This window comes from Prinia subflava, chromosome 3, assembly GCF_021018805.1.
Source record: "Prinia subflava isolate CZ2003 ecotype Zambia chromosome 3, Cam_Psub_1.2, whole genome shotgun sequence".
NCBI lineage: Eukaryota > Metazoa > Chordata > Aves > Passeriformes > Cisticolidae > Prinia > Prinia subflava.
The window spans coordinates 31,009,420-31,028,279 of NC_086249.1; the positions used below are offsets into that span (position 1 = coordinate 31,009,420).

The 18,860-nt window shown below is 38.3% G+C and overlaps 1 protein-coding gene across 2 annotated transcripts in view; it reads right to left on the reverse strand.

Annotated features, from left to right (window-relative positions):
• Window positions 1–8,287: 8,287 nt before the first annotated feature.
• The window catches only part of PGR (progesterone receptor), a 33,267-nt gene continuing 22,694 nt past the window's right edge, over window positions 8,288–18,860 (reverse strand). The window contains exons 5-8 of one of the 2 annotated variants that reach the window (XM_063394534.1): window positions 18,218–18,362; window positions 14,936–15,066; window positions 11,670–11,827; window positions 8,288–10,279 (exon numbers count right to left, since the gene is read on the reverse strand). In XM_063394534.1, coding sequence (XP_063250604.1) covers window positions 10,124–10,279; window positions 11,670–11,827; window positions 14,936–15,066; window positions 18,218–18,362 — 590 coding nt within the window. In that variant the 3' untranslated portion in view covers window positions 8,288–10,123. The other variant, XM_063394535.1, reaches the window with a different exon arrangement.

The window sequence follows — 18,860 nt, forward strand, 5'->3', positions numbered from 1 at the left end:
TAATACTGTTTTGTTTCCAGAAGGGCCCTTCTCCCTGCCCTCCCCATCCCCCTCAAGTTCAGACAATACAAAAAAACCCAGCACAGTTATTTTTACCCTCAGAGCAACATAGAACCTAGTCTGCCCCTGCCAAACCCTTGCCTTAATAATTTTTCCTCATCTTTGTTTAAATGATGTCTTGAAATATTTCCTAAATGAACTGAGAAAGCAAATGTAAGCATGATCATAATAATGATATCTGTAAGCACATCAGCATGAGAAACTCAGGTGAATATTGTGGCTTTTTAGCTAATTAGCTTTGCTGGATAGTTTACATCCAGAGGGAAAATCAAGACAGAATGTTTATCATGGTGTAATTTGTGTGAATCTCTCACAAATAGCTCCTCTCCTGAAGGCAGAAGGAACAAAGAGAGCTCTTCACTTTTCGCTTTCCCTGGCACACGTTTAGGTCACCCTTCCCTGCAGGAACATCTGAGTCAAACAGTGGTAACACCAAACCCAGTGCAGCTCACAGGGGGTGATTTAGGACACTGAACCTCCTCAGAGCATCACCTCAGCCTTGGCTCAGTTTGGTGCCCTCTCCAGTGCTGCAGCACCTTCATTACACACAGGAAAGCAAATGATGGCTTCAGCTGAATTCCTGCACAGCAGGATCTCTGACACCACTTACTTCTTTTATTTGGATAATCACAAAATACCAGTGCTGCCTTCCCTGTGAGCAGCCAGTGATTATTGCTTAACTCATTAGTATGTGTAAGAGGAAGCTCATCTGTGCTGTGCAGAAATGTGTCAGGCTCCAGAGCATCTGGATCGTTATGGAATCTGAGGTGTCACAATAAAAAACCATCTCATTTAGGGGGGTTGTTATCTGCTAAAGGTTAAAGCAAAACCTTCTACCTCAAGGGGTTTAGACATCCTGTGTCAAATGAGTAATCTTATTTCATTATTTATACCCTTCTATTACTATGTCTGTTAAAAAAAAAAACCCAAACTGTCCTTGAGCAAAAGAGGTGTGCATTGAGGCTGAATTGGGACAGAGCATATATATATATATATATATATACACACACATACACACATACATATAGATATATATATGCACACACAAAGATATTCCATTCAATTCTGAGGAACACCATTGTGTAAATAAATCATTGGGGCCTAAATAAAGGTACCAATGCAGATGTGCTCAACTGAATGCATATTTAAGTAGCACCACATTCTTTCACTTCGACACCTCAAAGTTCAAGTGTCTTAAAGACTTGAAGATTATTTTCTTCTGTGTGCTAGCTGCTAATAGAAATTCCACTTAGAAGAAATTAATGTATTTTTGTACTGACTAAATGCCTTCCCCAGTTGTTTTATACTGCATGGAATGCTTAAACTAAATTAATTTGGAAAATGAATCATCTGCGTGATAACCCAGCCTCATCAAACTGTTTGTGATGTGTACATGGAGTAGTGGTAACATCCAAAATATGAATTCACAAGAACGAGGACATTCAGAAATGAAACTGCAACATCACTTTCAAGATGTTCTGTATTATGTGGAAATGATGTCCGTAAGTATTGGCATTGTTGGCATGACTAATCCTCTGAGGGCACACTAACACTGCAGCACATCCTTAGAAAGGGGCAACATCTAAACCAGCAGTCCAGTTTTTTGCCAGTATTTCCTTGGAACAGGAGCAGAGGGGGGTGGTCTCTCCTGTTGATGGAGGACACATGGCGTTTCCCAGCCATTCTGCCTGTGCCCCTGCCCAGGCTGTGGGCCCCACTCCTCGCCTGTTGCACACCACGTCAGAAGGCAAAGGGGTGGGAAGTGGAACACACTAAGGATAAGGGAAGGATCACCTGAGCACTGGAGTCAGTTCCTTAAAAGCCAGGGGTGATGTGCCCCGTTGGTGCAGCCAAGGAAAGGTTGCACCAGTCCAGGTCAATGTTCAGCAACAAGAGGAGCTCTTCTCCCCCATGACTGAGGATCTCAGGGTGGATGGATGGTGGGTGGATGCATCCTGCAGTGCTGCATCTTACACCTCGGAGGGCAGATCTGGCACTGACCAATTCTGGCAGCAGAAAGCTCCAGTTCTTGGTGTGGACATTGTAGTGAGCTCAGGCACCACTTCTGTCAAGTCTGGGGACAATTTATTCTGAAACTCTGGCTTTTAAGAAGTTACAAATAAATGATTACTCTATGTATAGGTTGCTGTGCTAATGGTGTCTCTACTCAGGTGTATTCTTGCTGATCTGGACCAGCAGTGCCGTGCCAGCACCTCTGTTCCCACAGTGCCACAGCCTCTGCTCCCACATCAGCACCTCTTGCGAGCACTGCTGTGCATGGACCTTCTGCACTGCAGGGCAGGCTTTTTAATAGACTTTGCCTTTGTATATGCTTGTGCCAGGAAGGCAGGAATGCATTGTAACTCATTTTGATGCTTCCATAGGCTGGCAGTTTGACCATTGCAGTTTTGATTAAAGCCATGACCTTCCATGGAAGAACAAATAAAGATATATATATATACATATAAATAACTAGATAAGGTTTTATTGTATCCCATCTTGTAGAAGGTTTGAATTGCAAACAAAATGGAAAACAGTTCTGCCCTGCCCTCCACCCCCACCCCATCGCAGTGTGGGTTCAACCTCAGTAAATAATCAGTGTATACTGTCTCTAACCTGGAGCTGCCAAAGTATTCCCCCCAAAATCAGCCTCCCAGCAGCTGCTCTGTAGGACTGCAGCACAAGTGGCTCCACCAGCCTGGTACAGGCAGCTGCAGCCCCGTGTCCAGTGACACCAGAGCCATTCTGCAGCTTTACCCTCCTCTCAATCTAGTGGATTTTTGTACATCGACAGGTAGCTGAAGAGTTAAACACTTCTCACACTACTACAAAGCAAGCACATCCCCATTTTATTGGACATGACACAATGTAGCTAGACAACACCTTTGCAAAAATACTTGAAGCTATAATTTCAGATGTACAAATATAGAGATTAAAGCTCCTTTTCTCAAGAGGAAAATACAGAAATCTTATACAAGTCTCTTTTTTTCCAAAAATAAAAACAATAGCAACAAAGCATAAATTATGTCTATCATGATCCTGAATGTTATAAACAGATAAATATGAACATCAGTCCAAAGACGTCTTAAAGTTAAGCATTATTTATCTTTCTACAGAATTTTTCCATTGAGGATTACAAAGGCTCTACAAAGTATTAATGTATTACACATCCAAGTAACCCATTGGGAAAAGAAGGTGTATTGAAGGTATAGGAGTGAGGGGAGGATAGATGTTTCACAGATATGGAAACTGAAATTAAAACGCTGTATGAAATACAGAAACTTTAGAAGAACATGCACTGCAGGAGTGCCTAGCTTTGGGTTGTGCTTTCCTCTATCATGTAGTTTTTCTTAAAATTAATGTCTGTCTTCAGGGAAGGCTTAAGTGAAGTGAAAAACTTCATGAAGTAATATTTTCAACATTTCAGATGTTTGGAGTTTTGGGGTTTTTTTTATCTCTGATTTGTGCAACCTTTTGGCTGTGGGCAGCCAAACAGACACATTACCTGTATTTTGAAGGTGGAGAAAGGGAAGCAGTTTCTGTCTCCCAGTAAAACATAAGCTGGCTTTAGCCATCACTAGGAACTACTTATAACAGCAGCTGGGGGAGTGATTGTGTAAAATTATTGTAAGAAATGAACTGGCCAGTGAGTGTGACTATCTTGCAAGCTGAGCTTTGGGATACCAAACATCTAAATTTTCAAGTGAGAAGCCTTGTCATCCTCAGCTGACCAGCACTTGATGTGTGGTGATGACATTCCCAAAAGATGATATTCCCATCTGTTGTGTGTAATGCCCCACAGGTGGGCTGAGAGCCTGTCCTGACAGCATCATGTCACAGTTTTTTTCTATTAAACAGTGGTAAATTTTTGTCAAGTCTGTTGTCCTTTGTCTACAACAGAATATGCCTACATGGACCATCAAAATCGTCTTTGGAATGTTGCTGGAATCTGGGGAAATGGTTGGGAAGATATAAATTGCAGGTGGCCAGGGGTTTATTTTTTAAATACTCTCAGTCAGACCACATCCACACCTCTTTGGATTCATACTGCCATGCACATGATGGTTTGGTGCTTTCCTGATTCATGCATATAATTAAGACAGGCCTGCCAGAATAAATCAGTTTCTTTGAGCAGCACCATGATGAGAACTTTGCTCTCAACTGGAGGTATCGCAGATTAGAGTCTCAGACTGGACATCACCCAGCAATACAGGGCATGAAATGCAAGAGCATTGCTATATTCCCATCCAGCACATGAAAAATAGGCCTCTGAGAGAACTGTACATCCCTAGAATGAGCAACTTAGGGTGATGTTCATATGAATCTCACCTGTAAACCACAAACCTACCTCTACTTCTCTGCCCAGTTATTTCTGATGCAATGTCAAAGGTGTTCATTATGCTCACTACCTGCTTTTCTTCCCATCTAGCCCCTTGTTTGAAGCTCCCTGATGCAGTGTTCTGATTTCCTGACAATGATTTTTTTTTTTTTTCCCTGCATAAAGCAAAAGGAGATTTTAGTCATGAACTGGCTGGGTAAGTATTTGAATCGAGTGTGGGAAAATGCAATAGAGTGAAACCATTTAAATGACACTGTGAGAACTTCCTCACTGATATGCCTGAATGCTAAATTGGTGGAACTATTGTACCCATAGAGGTGAAAAGGTAACTTGCTTTCCATGGTCAGAAAAACATGTTCTATGACTAAAAGACTCGTGATGGTATTTTTATAATGAGCCACCCTGCACTGGCAAGAAATTGAAATGTTGCCAGCTTTAAAGGATATATTGAAATTAAATGGAAGCTTACCACTACTTGATGTCATCTATGTATACTTTAAATGCCTCATACAGAGCACTGTGGGCTCAACCCAGGGGAAAAAAAATCCTAAATGTGAGTGACCAAATGCATCAAGGCAGCAGCACTGCTCATGTATTTAAGTTATGCAACTGATGTATTAGTTCCAACAGCACTTAAAGACTATTTTCTGATGGTATTTATTTTCTCTTTAAGGCACACAGACAGATACATTTTAACTTAGTTATTAATATCCATGCACTCAGTCACCTTTTACTGCATGTTTCTGTCCAAGTATCTGAGAAACTAAAGTACCATTCTTCATGCAAACAACGTCAATCTAATAAATTAATAGCATTCATTGAAAAAAACCCACATAAATTTTAAACCAAAAAATACCTAAAATATTAAGAGGGTTTTTTTCCTTTTCATCTTCCAAGGAAAAAAGAGAACTAAACTAAAAGCAAATCTCTGTCCAAGTCAGGTCACCATGACACAAAGCAGTACAAACCAATAAATCCAGCAATGCTGACAGTCCAGCCTGGCAGTATGCTCACAGGCTTCCGAGCCGTGGAAAGTTGGGAGGGCTTTGGACATTAGCTCTGTGGCTGCAAGCTGACTTCTCGGAAGGAAAGAAAGGTCAGCCTGCCACAAACAGCATGTAAGGCAAGAAATGTGTGCTTGGAGTTGCACTGCATGGGTGGAGCACAGCCCATCCTCCCCTGCTCGGCAGATAAACCAGCGTTAAGTTTGGGCAGGGAGGAGAGGACGGGAAGGAAGGATCCCTGCAGGATCCCTGCTGTCCATGCTACTGACACATCACTGGTAACTGAGATGAGTATTTGGGTGTGGGCAGGAACACAGGAAAGCAGCTCACCTTTCTAATAAAAGTTAGAGAGACCTATTACTCTATTTGAAAGAAAAAAGAACCCAGCTAAGATACTAAAAAGGCATTGACTGTCAGAAAATACAAATTTAGGTCTTACTTTCACTGTTGCACATATAGCACAAGATAGCATAACTGCAGTGCAGCTGAAGAAACAGCTGCAAATCAGAAATTATTACGTGTGTTTATTATGCACACATATAACCAGGCCATTCCAAAGTGCCATGAAATCAACTGAAAGCTTCTCAGACCACAGTTCCCTCTGTCATGGACTAGATATTAAGGAACCCACATCCCCCCATCCCTAAAGGCTGGTCCCAGCTGCAGATACAGCTGAGATCTTTGAAAACACGAGCCAAGTGTTTGATCTTTTGTGTTTCTTGGACCACAGAGAGCACAACAGAGCTCAGCTGTGGAGCAGCTCGTAGACAAAGAGAACTTGCAGGACTTGCAGGGGCTGGAGGTCTCAGCTCTCCAAACACAGGTGAGCTGCCATGGCCAGGCACTTCAACCTCCAAAACATTATTTAAAAATTATAAATATGATACCTGTACAGAGCTGAATCACAGCAGCAGAGCTCAAACGAAGCAGATGAGTTCATGGATTGGTTTGTTTGCTCCACTACTTGAATGCTTACCAGCAGAAGGTAATGCTGAGGGGCTTTGGTCAAAAATACCTCAACTGTACAGAACAGGAGATGCTTAGCTTCAGGCACAGCCTGCATTATTCAGTGTATGAACTTCTAGTGATAGATAGGAACAAAAGCCTGTAGAAGATGGCTGGTAAGCTTTCTAATTAATACAACAGGTTTCATATCTTCAGAATGTAATCAGGCACATCCTAAATGTCAGAAAACAAGAAAAATGCATCTGCTGAAACCTCTTCTTTCTAATGTATTAACGCAACGTAAGAAGTTCCAGCATTGTTCTGCCTTGCTCATTATATTGAGAAGCAAAACAAGATTTTTATTTAGACCTATTCGTAAAGCTCAGGTCAAAAATGCTTTGCTCTTTAAAACAAAGGATGGAAGCACATACAACTATAAAACCTTGTACTCAGTAAAAAAAGTCAAGTAATGGCTCTCTGAATATTGCTGCAGGGTTGAAAAGTCGTACAACACAAGATTTCTGTACGGAATGAAGAAATCAGGTGTTTTGATCAGCATTCATAGAATCAGAATCATTTAATTTGGAAAAGAGCTGCCAAGATCCTTGAGCCCAAGCTTTGACTGATCTCCACCTCATCAACTAATCCACAGAAGGAAGTCCAGTCATTTCTTGAACACTTCCAGGGATGGTGACTTCATCACTTCCCTTCCAACACTTAACCACCTTTTCAACAAAGAAATTCTTCCTGATATCCAACCAGAACTTCCTCTAGAACAGCTGGAGGTCATGTCCTCTCCTCCTGCCAGTTGTTACCTGGCAAAAGAGGTCGACCATCCCCCCCCCTTCCCTGCCCCACTATACCCTCTTCTCAGGCAGTTATAGAGAGCAGTGAGGTCCCCCCTGAGCCTCCTTTTCTCCAGGATAAACACCCCCAGCTCCCTCAGCTGCTCCTCACAGCACTTGTGCTGCAGACCCTTCCCCAGCTCCGCTGCCCTTCTCTGGACACGCTCCAGCCCCTCAAGGTCTTTCTTGCAGTGAGGGCCAGAACTGAGCACAGCATTGGAAGAGTGGCCTCAGCAGTGCCCAGCACAGGGGGACGGTCACTGCCCTGCTCCTGCTGCCCACACCATGGCTGAGCCAGGCCAGGATGCCATCGGCCTTCTTGGCCCCCTGGGCACAGCCTGGATCATGTTCAGCTGTGCTGACCAGCACCCCCAGGGCCTTTTCCACTGTTCATGGTGTCTGTATAACCCAGAGTAAATGATAATATCAAAATGGACACTAAAAGCCATTTTACAATCTGGGCTTATAGCTGGATTTTTTTTTGAACTTCAGACAATCACATAATGATCACAGGAGTTTCAGACTCTTACAGCAGACACAATTACCCAATCATTCTATCTTGTATAGTGAATTCATCACAGCCATGAACTTTTGGGAATTTTTTCTGTGAGTTAGAGGTCTTTTAGAAATACAATTTGAGAATGTTTTTAACCTTTGTTATCTATTCCCAAAAGGTAACTTTTCTTCCTTCTTGATTACGCCTTTGAGACAAATATAGTGCATTTCAGATTAATCTGCTATGTTTATGGGACATGGTGACATGTCAGCCACTTAGGGATTGAGTAAAAGGCAGATGTAAGCAGATCCATGCATTCCTAAGGCAAACATATTCCCTGATCTGTCTTCTAATTTCAGAATTAGGGTGAATGAGGAGTAATTTTTAGTGTGGGAAGTTTCTGTTATCAGTTTAATCTAAACAGTAACATAGACGGTCTGCTTACTCAGTGGTAAATCATGTGGCAATATTTCAATTCCAAAAGAATGCATGGAAATACTGTTGTTACATGAAAGCGGAATGGTTGAAATGGAATTTTTTACTGAGCATCGTATTTACTGAATGCAAACACAAAATAAAGGAAACAAACGTCAAGATGTAGAAATAAAGAATTTTGTGCTATTTATTAAAACATAATTGCTTTAAGGATCACAGTTAAAAGTCAGACTGTATTGAGTATGAAAGACATTGCTTTCCTGGGCAGTTAGAAATGACAAACCTAGTCAACTAACACAAAAGTCTGTCCATACCACTTCATCTAGAGTCACACATTTGCACCAGCTCTAATGGGTTTTGTACTACTATGTGGGGATCTCAAAATGCTTTTATTCCCAGTTGTAATGTAAATTCTTCTTCGTTGGCTTTAGTAAATTACGACCAGTAAGGACACCTGTAGACATCCCTGTACTCGCCAGTTGCCCACAGTTTTTTCAAGAACCAAGATGTAATTTTTACCACCAAGCAACATCACTTATACTTTTAATGAGGGGCACTCTGATTTAGCCAGGGATCCTGAACTTACATCCCAGGGGCCTTTGTTCATGTGACAAGGATATGTCTGTACAGACCAAGCTACACACCACCAGCAGGACACAGTCACACAGTGGGGGCATCTAGCAAGTCATGGGCAAAAGCAAAAGCATAAGGCCAGAAGTACCCAAACGAAACTCACCATTTCCTATGTTTACATACCATTTCTAATGACTGGCAAAATTTGTCATATTTTAATAGACTCATAAATTCTTCTTCAATTTTATCTGTTTCTTTGTTGTTTGAATATAACTACAATTAACTGCCTTAAATGCATGAGTTGTTTCATAACCACATCAAAGGAACAAACACCATCACATTATAATTTTCAGCTGAATATTCACTTTTATGTAAAACATGTCATTCTTCTTGAATGTATGAAGCTGAGTCCAATTCCTTTTTTACAAATACCCCATTTATAATGGCATGCTTTTAAATAAGAAAATATGTAGCTCCACTAAATCGTACTGAAATTAGTCTGATGTGTACCAAAATATTTGCAGTCATATTTTCCATTACTTTTTGCATCTAATCTCACTATAATTTGATGCTAATGGCTGATTGAGTGTTCAGCATTGGAATTCAAAACATTAAGAATATTAAGAGTTGCAGTTAGTGAAAACATCTCTATTTAAAGCTTCTCAAATACAGAATGTAAGAGCTGATGAATTTAAGTGATTTAGCTTTAGTAAGTGCTGAACTTTTAAGGAAAAGTAACACAAATCAAAGCTTAGTGGGTTTGCACACACATTACTTTGGGTGTAACACACACTTAAATTTTCCTAAACTTTCTGATTTTTGAAGAAGAACTCCACTGAATGCTGCAGAAAACAGTCTGCAGGACTTAAGAGTTTCAATGCAACATGACCACAGATGAGAGTATGAATGTATACCATATGCCTAGCACTTTAGTTACTCATGGCGGCATTGCAGTAATAAAAAGTAAAATATCCATAAGAAATTGTGGGCAATATTTATTTTAATTCCTCCAAAATCTTATATTATGCACATGCCCACATGTACTCATGCACACAATGTACTGAAGTAAAAATTTTGCATCATGTCATACCAGAAATTCAAGAGTGTGCAATATGTAAGAAAAACGTGTAACTGTTGTTAGAAATCTGGAAAGTCTATTCATTGTCATTCATAGGCATATCTAAAAAGCAGCTTAGACAATTTTACAAAACATTTGTTATGACTGTTGTGATTTTTGCAGTTAAGGAATCAGGAACTCACAATATGTACATCAAGCTTCAATGGCTTGTGTATGTTACAGGTATAAAGCAGTCGGCAGGGCAAGCATGTCAAATATGCTGAAGTCCTGACATTGCAAAATCTTGACCAAAATAAACAAACAAAAAATGACCCAGGCATCATCTCTATGATAAGAGAAAAGAGATTTTCACTTCTTGTGAAAGAGAAGAGGTTTCACCATCCCTGCTAGAATCTTGGGTAGCTGAGCAGCAATCACCTCTGACATCATCTCAGGGAATTCAACGCTCAGTGCACGGGACTGGAGAAATGTGTTCAAACAGAAGAGATGGAGCTGTTTCACCAGCTGGATTTGATAAAATACAAACATGATCAATCAGGCTAACAGTAATGCAGCCACATAAACATGCTGTCAATCACTTATGCATTCATCAGCTGACATCATTCTATACCTTACCCTGTCCTTTTTTGAATCAGTAATGAGGGTATTTTTCAGACCCTATTAATGGCAAAAAAAATATATATAGCTATGGCATGTCATATAAAACCACAGCTTCACTAATACTACAAAGTAGTATCACCCTCACTCATGACATATGCGGTGAACAACAGCAACTACTTAACAAGCTTTCAACCTTTCATCTCACTCTCACACTCAAGCACTGTGCTTTGGTCACTTCCTGCTATTTAAGTGCTGCTCTGAGACACAGCATTTGCCACTTACCTGTGAGCTTTGCCATGGCTTTCATGTGATCATATCTGTGTCATGACTCTCATCCCTTGAAAGCAACTACTCCACACGTGACTATTAAATCTCCTCTGGAGTCTCTGAGATGTTCCAATTTTTATTTCAGACCAGTGACTATTATGTTGTCAGATATCATACTATTTCTGCTACCCTAGGCTTTAACATCACACAATGTCTCCACTGTGACGATTTTTCTTTTCCTTCTATCTCCCATCACTTTATCAGCCTGAGCTGAAATGGGACTTGAATGAAGATACTCCACAGACCAAATATCACTTTCTATTTTGCAGCAAGCCTGTCTCCTTCTTTTTCTCCCTCACAGATTATTTTACTGTATGCATTTGAAAGGAAGAGATTGAATTAATATAAAATGCAGATCTGCTGAGTTCTCAAGATGCAAAGATCCTGTCCACCTTGAACTCCCTGGGAGTTCCACACAACTAGCACTGAGCTCAAAAATGCCCAGAGCTTGGTATCTAGAATTCTCAAAAATTATTGAATTCCCAAACATAGACAGATACTGAAAAAGTGGTACAGAATATACACATAAAACCAGTTAAACCAAGGGTGCAAAACCAGTCTTGGTTGCCTTTCACTAATTTTTAGTAGTCTGACTTTGCAACTTGAACCTATTCCTCCCACTGTTTTCCTGAACAAATACACCCATGCTCACACAGACATATACGCCACCCCTACCAAAGCCCACAACTGTACTGGTTATGTTACACTAAAAAAGAAACAAAATGGCAGCACTCTAATGCATGTTTCACAAATACTTTGATATTGTATACCATAAAATATGTACACAACACTTATACTGATGTTGAGTATATCGCTATCTATTCACACAAATATACACAATAAAGGATTTTTTCTTGTTTTTTTGTATTGTTCAGCAATGCTGACTACTCCCTTCCATAGAATTACTTTTAAGAGATACCAGTTTCTTCTTACGTGAGGAGCAGAACACATCAACAAATAAACTTACATCATGCATGGAATCCATCAGTTTTGTAAGTTGATAGAAACGCTGGGAGTTGGCCACAACGCCTTTCTGGCGCAAACCAATTGCCTTCACCAGTTCTCTGATGTAACTTGTTCTCATCTCATCAAATTGGCTTTGACTCCTTAGACCTTCCAAAGGAACTAAAAAAAAAACAAAAAAAAAACCAAAAAAAGCAAAACCAAACCAAAAAACCAGTTGAGCTACAATTTACTTTGAAGGCAATGAAATTTAAAGTACAGGAACAATTTACAGTATTTCATGCTGTACAGTGCAATTCATTATTACGTGCCAGGTACTTCTTCCCATTCAAGAGTTAATCCAAAAACAGTGATACAATTAGTTAAAAGGATTAGTTAAAAAGATATACCAGGAGTAGTCAGTTCATTTTGCTAATTGTCTCTATTGAGAAATACCCCTAAGCTTCAGTTACATGTGTTTGCTGGGAAAAGAAATATGGCTAAAAGAACCACTGCTGCCTTTGAGGAAATACGTTACTGATTCACGGTTACACTGCTGAGGCTCTGCCCTCTTCACAGCTAATCTGTGGTAGAGAGATCTAGCTGGAGTGCTTCAAAATGGAATCAAGGAATGAACTAACAGCTCTAAAGTAGTGCAGACAGTACAGCTGCCAGGGCTCAGGCCTTCTGTTTGAACCTCTTCCACTTAATAGAACAGATCAGAGTCTTAAAGGTGAACAGCTTTTCAGAAAAATTAACAAGGAGGAGAAATTGGTTGAACTCCCTCATCTCTTAAAGATCGGGGTGAGAATCAAAATGAGGACATGGAGAGAACACTGAGAAAAGAACCTGTTAGTGGCTACAACTGGTAAGTGTCATGGAAAAAGAATATCTTAACTTTCAAAGCCTGGTTGATTCCCGACATTTCTTAACTGCAGTTTTATAGAGAACTAAGGAATGTTTTCATATAAAGTGATATAAACTCTGATGGAGTTTAGGGTTAGATGGAAGCTATCCTTGACTTACACCTCTAAACCAGCAATTAAGTCTTTATATTTCCCCTGCAAATGAATTTTAAAGGTATGTTCCATCAATGAATGGCCTTTTTCCTCTGCATTCTGCAAAAAGACAGTCACATTCCTGCCTAATGACAAAAAGTTCCTCAGTGCTATCTAGTCGAGCTGTTCCCTTCCCCTGAATATATGTCAAGAATGAGGATGCTTTTATTTAGTGGCACAAACTGAGGCAAAATCTCATACAACAAAATTTAGAAGTTCCCTTAAATCAGAAATCTGGAAAGCATTACATTTAAGCCACATCCAACTCAAAGAACAACCTGTAAAATCAAATATAATGTTAAAACTTTGGCTGGAGGTCCATTCAGAATTAGAAACTTATCAAGACAGACGCTCAGTTTAATTCAAATTACTGTTTCTTTGGTATTATCTAAAAAAGTCAAAAACATTTCATCTAAATAATAAATTGAACAGAAGGCACAAAGAGAGACTAAAGGATTAGATTTGATTTACTGTTAGTATACAAAAGCCTGAAATGGTTCTACTTTTACATTTGAAGTGGATTAAGATGAGTATCATGACTGAAATAAAAGTAGTCTTAAAAAAAACCCTTTAAAACAGTGAGGTTATATGGCTTTTTGAAAATACTTTCATGGAATTCTATTTATACAGTACCAAACGTTTACTAAATGTCTCAGCAACAACTGTTAGGTGTGTTCCTTTTCCCCAAAGATCTGACAAATTGTTTTTTCCTATAAGACAATAAATGCAGGAGAGAACAAAGAGCAAAACTTATCAGAACAGGTAGAAACACTTTCATTTCTTTTTAAGTAATTTCTTGCATATACATAAACATATCATCCTAAAGACCAGCTTCTGAGTGCAATGCAGTTGATAAAGAAAGATAACTGGATTAATTCTGTTAAACTGATGCACTCAGAAATGAGAAGGATTGGACCAACCATTCTAATGCTTTTTAGAATTTGACATGAACTTTCTGGAACAGAGATAGCTGAAATATCACAAACATCTAAATTTAACTGAAATTTCAGAGATAGACAAGGGAGTTTATTTGTGATGAAAACAAGGCAGAAAACATTTAAAACAGGAATATATTCATATTCTAACAAAGCAACTGGAGTTACATCAGACAGGGATTTTTATCCACATTATCTTTTCTGCTTTAGCTGAGTGTATGGTGTTGTGCTATTCTCTTAGTCATTTCCATGTTCATATGAGCTAAATTTAATATTTTCAAACTTATTCTCTGCTGAGACCAGGGGATTTTGTTTGTTTGTTTGTTTAAGAATGGGTTTATATAAGTACCAGCCAAGTACAGACTGAGAGGGATTAACATTTAATTCCTTATCAATTACTTAAAATTTGTAAAACCAAGAAGCAGGTCATGCAGGATTTGCACATCTTTCCTCTGACTCTGTTGCATGTTGAGAATCAGACTTTTACATTCTTTCAATCGTATTTTTCAAAAGTGCTTATTCTCATTGCTAACAGCACCTGTACTTAAAAATTTTTATTTGGGGATTCATAATTAACAATTATGGCCTCAGCAGATATAAATTTTAGTATTTCAGAGAAAATGTTGGAAGACAAGTTCACCAACAAGCACATTTCCTATGTAAAGTGGAATGCAGCCGTATGCTGCATTCTTTAAAAGATCCACATGATTAAGTGACCATGGATTTTGTTTCCCGAGAAACAAACCAAAGAAAAACATTTCCATTTGTTTTCATCCTTGCTAAACTTCACTTATTTTTAACTATAAAAAGTTGAATAAATGTTAGTATTGTTTGTCATGTCCATTTCCCTAATTCTTTTGAGCAAACATGCTTTAAGATCTTGGTCAAGATAAAGCCCTCAGTCCTGATAATTTATTAAATATTTTTAAATATATCTTAATACTTTTAAGGTTGTTTTGGTTTGGTTGGGGTTTTTTAAGTCTGTGTAGAGTCACTGGATGTTTCCAGCCAGAAATACTGCACAGTTGTTTTGAAAATGTGCAACACAGTATAGCCATATGCCAAAAGGGATCCAACATCTCCCCACTATCTTTATACACAATAAAACCAACAATGAATCACAAGTTCTTTGTTCTTTATAAACATTAGAAAAAAATATTTTTCAGTCTTAGAATACTAACATTCCATCTAGGACACTTCCATTTGTTAAGCCAGAGAGCTTAGTGATTGTCAAGTTAAACAACACGGTTCAAAGCTCTTTTAGCAGTGACGTGTTACAAAGAAAGAAGAGAACCTACTTGTGTTGAGAAGTAACAGTGCTTTCATACATAGGAACTCTTCTTGACTGACTTGGAGTCTGACAAATTCCTGTGGGAGTTGCCACATGGAAAGACACAGGGAATAGAACGATGATTCTTTCATCCTCTGTCTTACACCCAGAAAAGGTAAAAAAAATAAATTAAAAACCATGAAAACAAAGACAAAGAATGGCTCCAGTACTAACTGCTTGAAAGAAACGTCATTAGCAGTTTATCCCATTACAAAAAAATTAAAGACAAGCTTATACACATAAACAATTTGCTGATTTCTTTTGTTCCTATGCTAGCCTTTTATTGCAATGAATGAGCTACTATTTTGGATGTTTAATCTGTTACTGCTGTCCAGAAAAAAAACAAAACTACCAAAGCTGAACACTAATCACCAAAAATAAGGGGAGTTTATTAATTAAAAATACCCTAATGATTAATGTGGAGTACTATCTTATTTTAGAAGTCCATAGATTCTTGTATCTCCGTAAAGATTTCAAAGCATAGAACTGAAGTTAAATCTGAAAGTCTATAGAAAACTTGTTCTTAGCTTTTGTAAAAATCTCTGTATCAAAATACTTCGTAGCAACTCTAGCCTGGTACTTCTAACAGCAATGATATTATTTTGTAGCATGTTATGCCATTAAAGAAACAGTTAAAAATCTTACATGCTAAGTAAACAGAGACATTAATACCTTTCCTAAACTCGCACAGAAGTAACCAGAACAAATCACACAGGAAATACATAAAACTCTGGGGTTTTTGCAGCACTTCCATACCACTTTTCTCTTTGTGATTTTGATATATTGAGTATGTATTATTGCATATACATATTAGGAGAATAATTTTCAACTGAAATGACTGCAGTGGTAGCATTACAAAGTTTCTAATCTAGTATGAATTCACTACACATTAACCTGATGATCCAGTAACTTGGACTGATTTTAAATAGTTGGATCTCAATCCAGATGAATTAGGTACAATAACAGGAAGATTAAATTTTGCTCCCCCGCCAGCTAGGGGGTTCAGATCAGCATTCCAACCTGACTGCAGATAGTAACCTCAGCAATCAAAGCAGAAGATATTTTCCATTTAGAGAAGACTTTTTCAATGCATTGAATTTTTTTCTTGTTAAAGTATTGCTGTTATCTTCAATGAAAATTATTTCGATGTTGTTCAACATCTGGTATCTCGTACCAGCTCTTAAATGACATAAACATAGAAATCTTATCTTTTAGACCTTAATGGACATGTTTCTACATCTACCATGAATCTCGTTTTCTATTATTTTTTGGTAGCATCTCTTCCTAATTATCATCTACAGAGTGCAATAGCAGCTTCCAGGGTTCTTACTCAAATTTTCAGACACTGCTAAGTACAAGCAACAGTAAGTACCTGTAGGATGTCAATACTAAGAAATCTTCATCAAATTAGCACTGCTGGCTTTCTTGATCTGAAATGGATGCAACCAAACATGTCCTTCATGACAAGCATAAAAACTCAATTCACTAAATGATAGACTGGATGTGACATAAGCTTTGGATTGTGGTTTCATGGTAATTATGAAACAACTACGGTGTATGATGCTCCTGCATCATACATGGAAAGAATCATGGAAGGAATTTCCATTATCTCTTTCTACCTCTAGGCACACACTCCTGTGATTTTGGCATTAGTGCCTGCACTCCTACGAGGTGAGTCATGTCAGAGATCCCTCTACCCGCTAATGAATGGCTTTTTCTGAGGTACCTCTCAGGCATATAAACTCATCTGTTTCATAGTGCAGCCAGAGAGTGTTTAGTCCAGCTTATCTAAAGTCATGGGGACACGTGACGAGGCCAGTTAACTTCTTTGGCAGTGTTCAGCAGCAACACTTGCTTAAAGAGAACATGAAAGTACAAGCTTAGATATCATTGTAGATAACAAAGTTGTTTACATTTTACTGATCTAAAAGCTAACTGATTTCCAATAAATAGTTGCAGCTATGATTCAGTGCATCAATTACTTTTTATATCTCTTTGTTTATAACATCTCTGGTATGACCCTGATGAGATGTTCTATAACCAAGAGAGGAATATGTTGTCAGCACCCAGCATAGATGATCTTGAGCTGACAATACGTAACTGTCCCTGGTGGACTATAATCAGGGTTCAAAAATCTCAACACCATTCCCAAAGAAAGCACTTAAAGTCTTGTTCACAAGGTGCCAGCAGTGGTCCACAAGCAGGATGATATTATGACATGACATTACTTGCATAAGGCCATCTCACTCTGTGTTTCTTCTGAATGTAACCATAAGATCTATCAGACTATGCTAGGACAACAAAATAGTCAGAAATTCTTTCAATCTCATCACTTCTAAGTATTCCAATTTTTACAGCACAATTAATAAAAATGGGAAAGAATTAATTACTCAACAGCCTTACAGTGATTTACTGGAAGAGAAAAGGTCATCTGGAAGAGAAAAGGTCAGGAGCTATAGGGTCAGCTCTGCTGAATATCTTCTTTAAAGAACTTCACTGGGAGGATTTTGCACACCTATAGATTTTAAAATCAGGTGTCTAGATCTTCTGCAAATCCACCACTTAATCCTGAAACCATATGTCTTACAAAACAACTGTTTTTCTTCCAGCTTGCTTCATAGCAGTTCTTTTAGTACAAAAAAAAAAAAAAAACAAACTGAGAAAAATGTATTAAGGAAAAAATAAATATCAGGATTAAATTATATTTTACTGTTCCTGGAAACCTCCCATGTACTATAACCAAAAAATATAAAATCACGAGACTGAGATTATTAACAACAACTACAAATTTCTAACAACAAATGTACTTTTCTAACAAGAGATGCACATTAGAAAACAAATTTTTATCAGAAAGTGCCAAAACTGAGCATTTAGATTATAGGCAAACTATTTGCAAAACCCACCCAAACAAAAACAACCCAAAAAACCCAGACTCGGTTCCATTTCATAAACATTAAATGATTTATTCAGATGAATTGAAGTAAATCTTCTGACAGCATAATTATTATTTTCTCTTAGATAATTAAAATGCTATTTGAACTGGTTTTGCTTGACCATGTACACAGAATAGTTTGGGTTCCCACAAAACCCCTCCCAAAGTTACTGAACTTTGATACAGTCAGAGAACTTGGCTGTTGATTTTGAAATAGAACAAGTAATAAATAAAACCTTGGCCTCAATGGAGTCACATTCCCATTGGCACGTAAAAGTTCAGAATGTCATTCATATAACACAAGAACATTCTACTTACTCATTTAGAATCAGATCTGGTGCAAAATACAACATCTGACCACTGACATGTTTGTATGATCTCCACCCCATCGCAAAAACCATTAGACTCATCCAGGAATACTGGATAAGGGTTATCTGATCATCGATATGCAAATTCCGAAAACCTGGAAATGAAATTAAAGCTAAAATATTTCATAATTCTCATTTAGACAGCAGCAAAGTCAGTGTTTTGAGATTACAAATCTAAGACACCAAACAGAGAACACCTAGAAAGACAAGCAGTTTTGGGGATGTAGCTCTCTGATGCTTGGGTAATAACTGCCTATCTTACATTGATAGTTAACCTCTTCTTGTTCTCGTCCAGTATTTTGAAATGTTCACACCCGAATTTATTTTACCAGAAATTACTGTTTCAGAGGATAGGAATGCATCTCTTTTTCCTTTGGTAAAAGTATGACAGTTTGTAACATGATCACTGTAACCAACTCACATTTAATGTTGATAGCTTGAACATCAGTGCTCTTAACATAAGATGCAGCTGTCACACAAAAACATCCATATATAAGTATCTTTCTTTCATTCAACTAAAGAAAACCATATTCAGTTGTGCACTTGTGTTTGATAACTTTTGCTGTTTGATAAATTGAAAGATTGCCACGAAT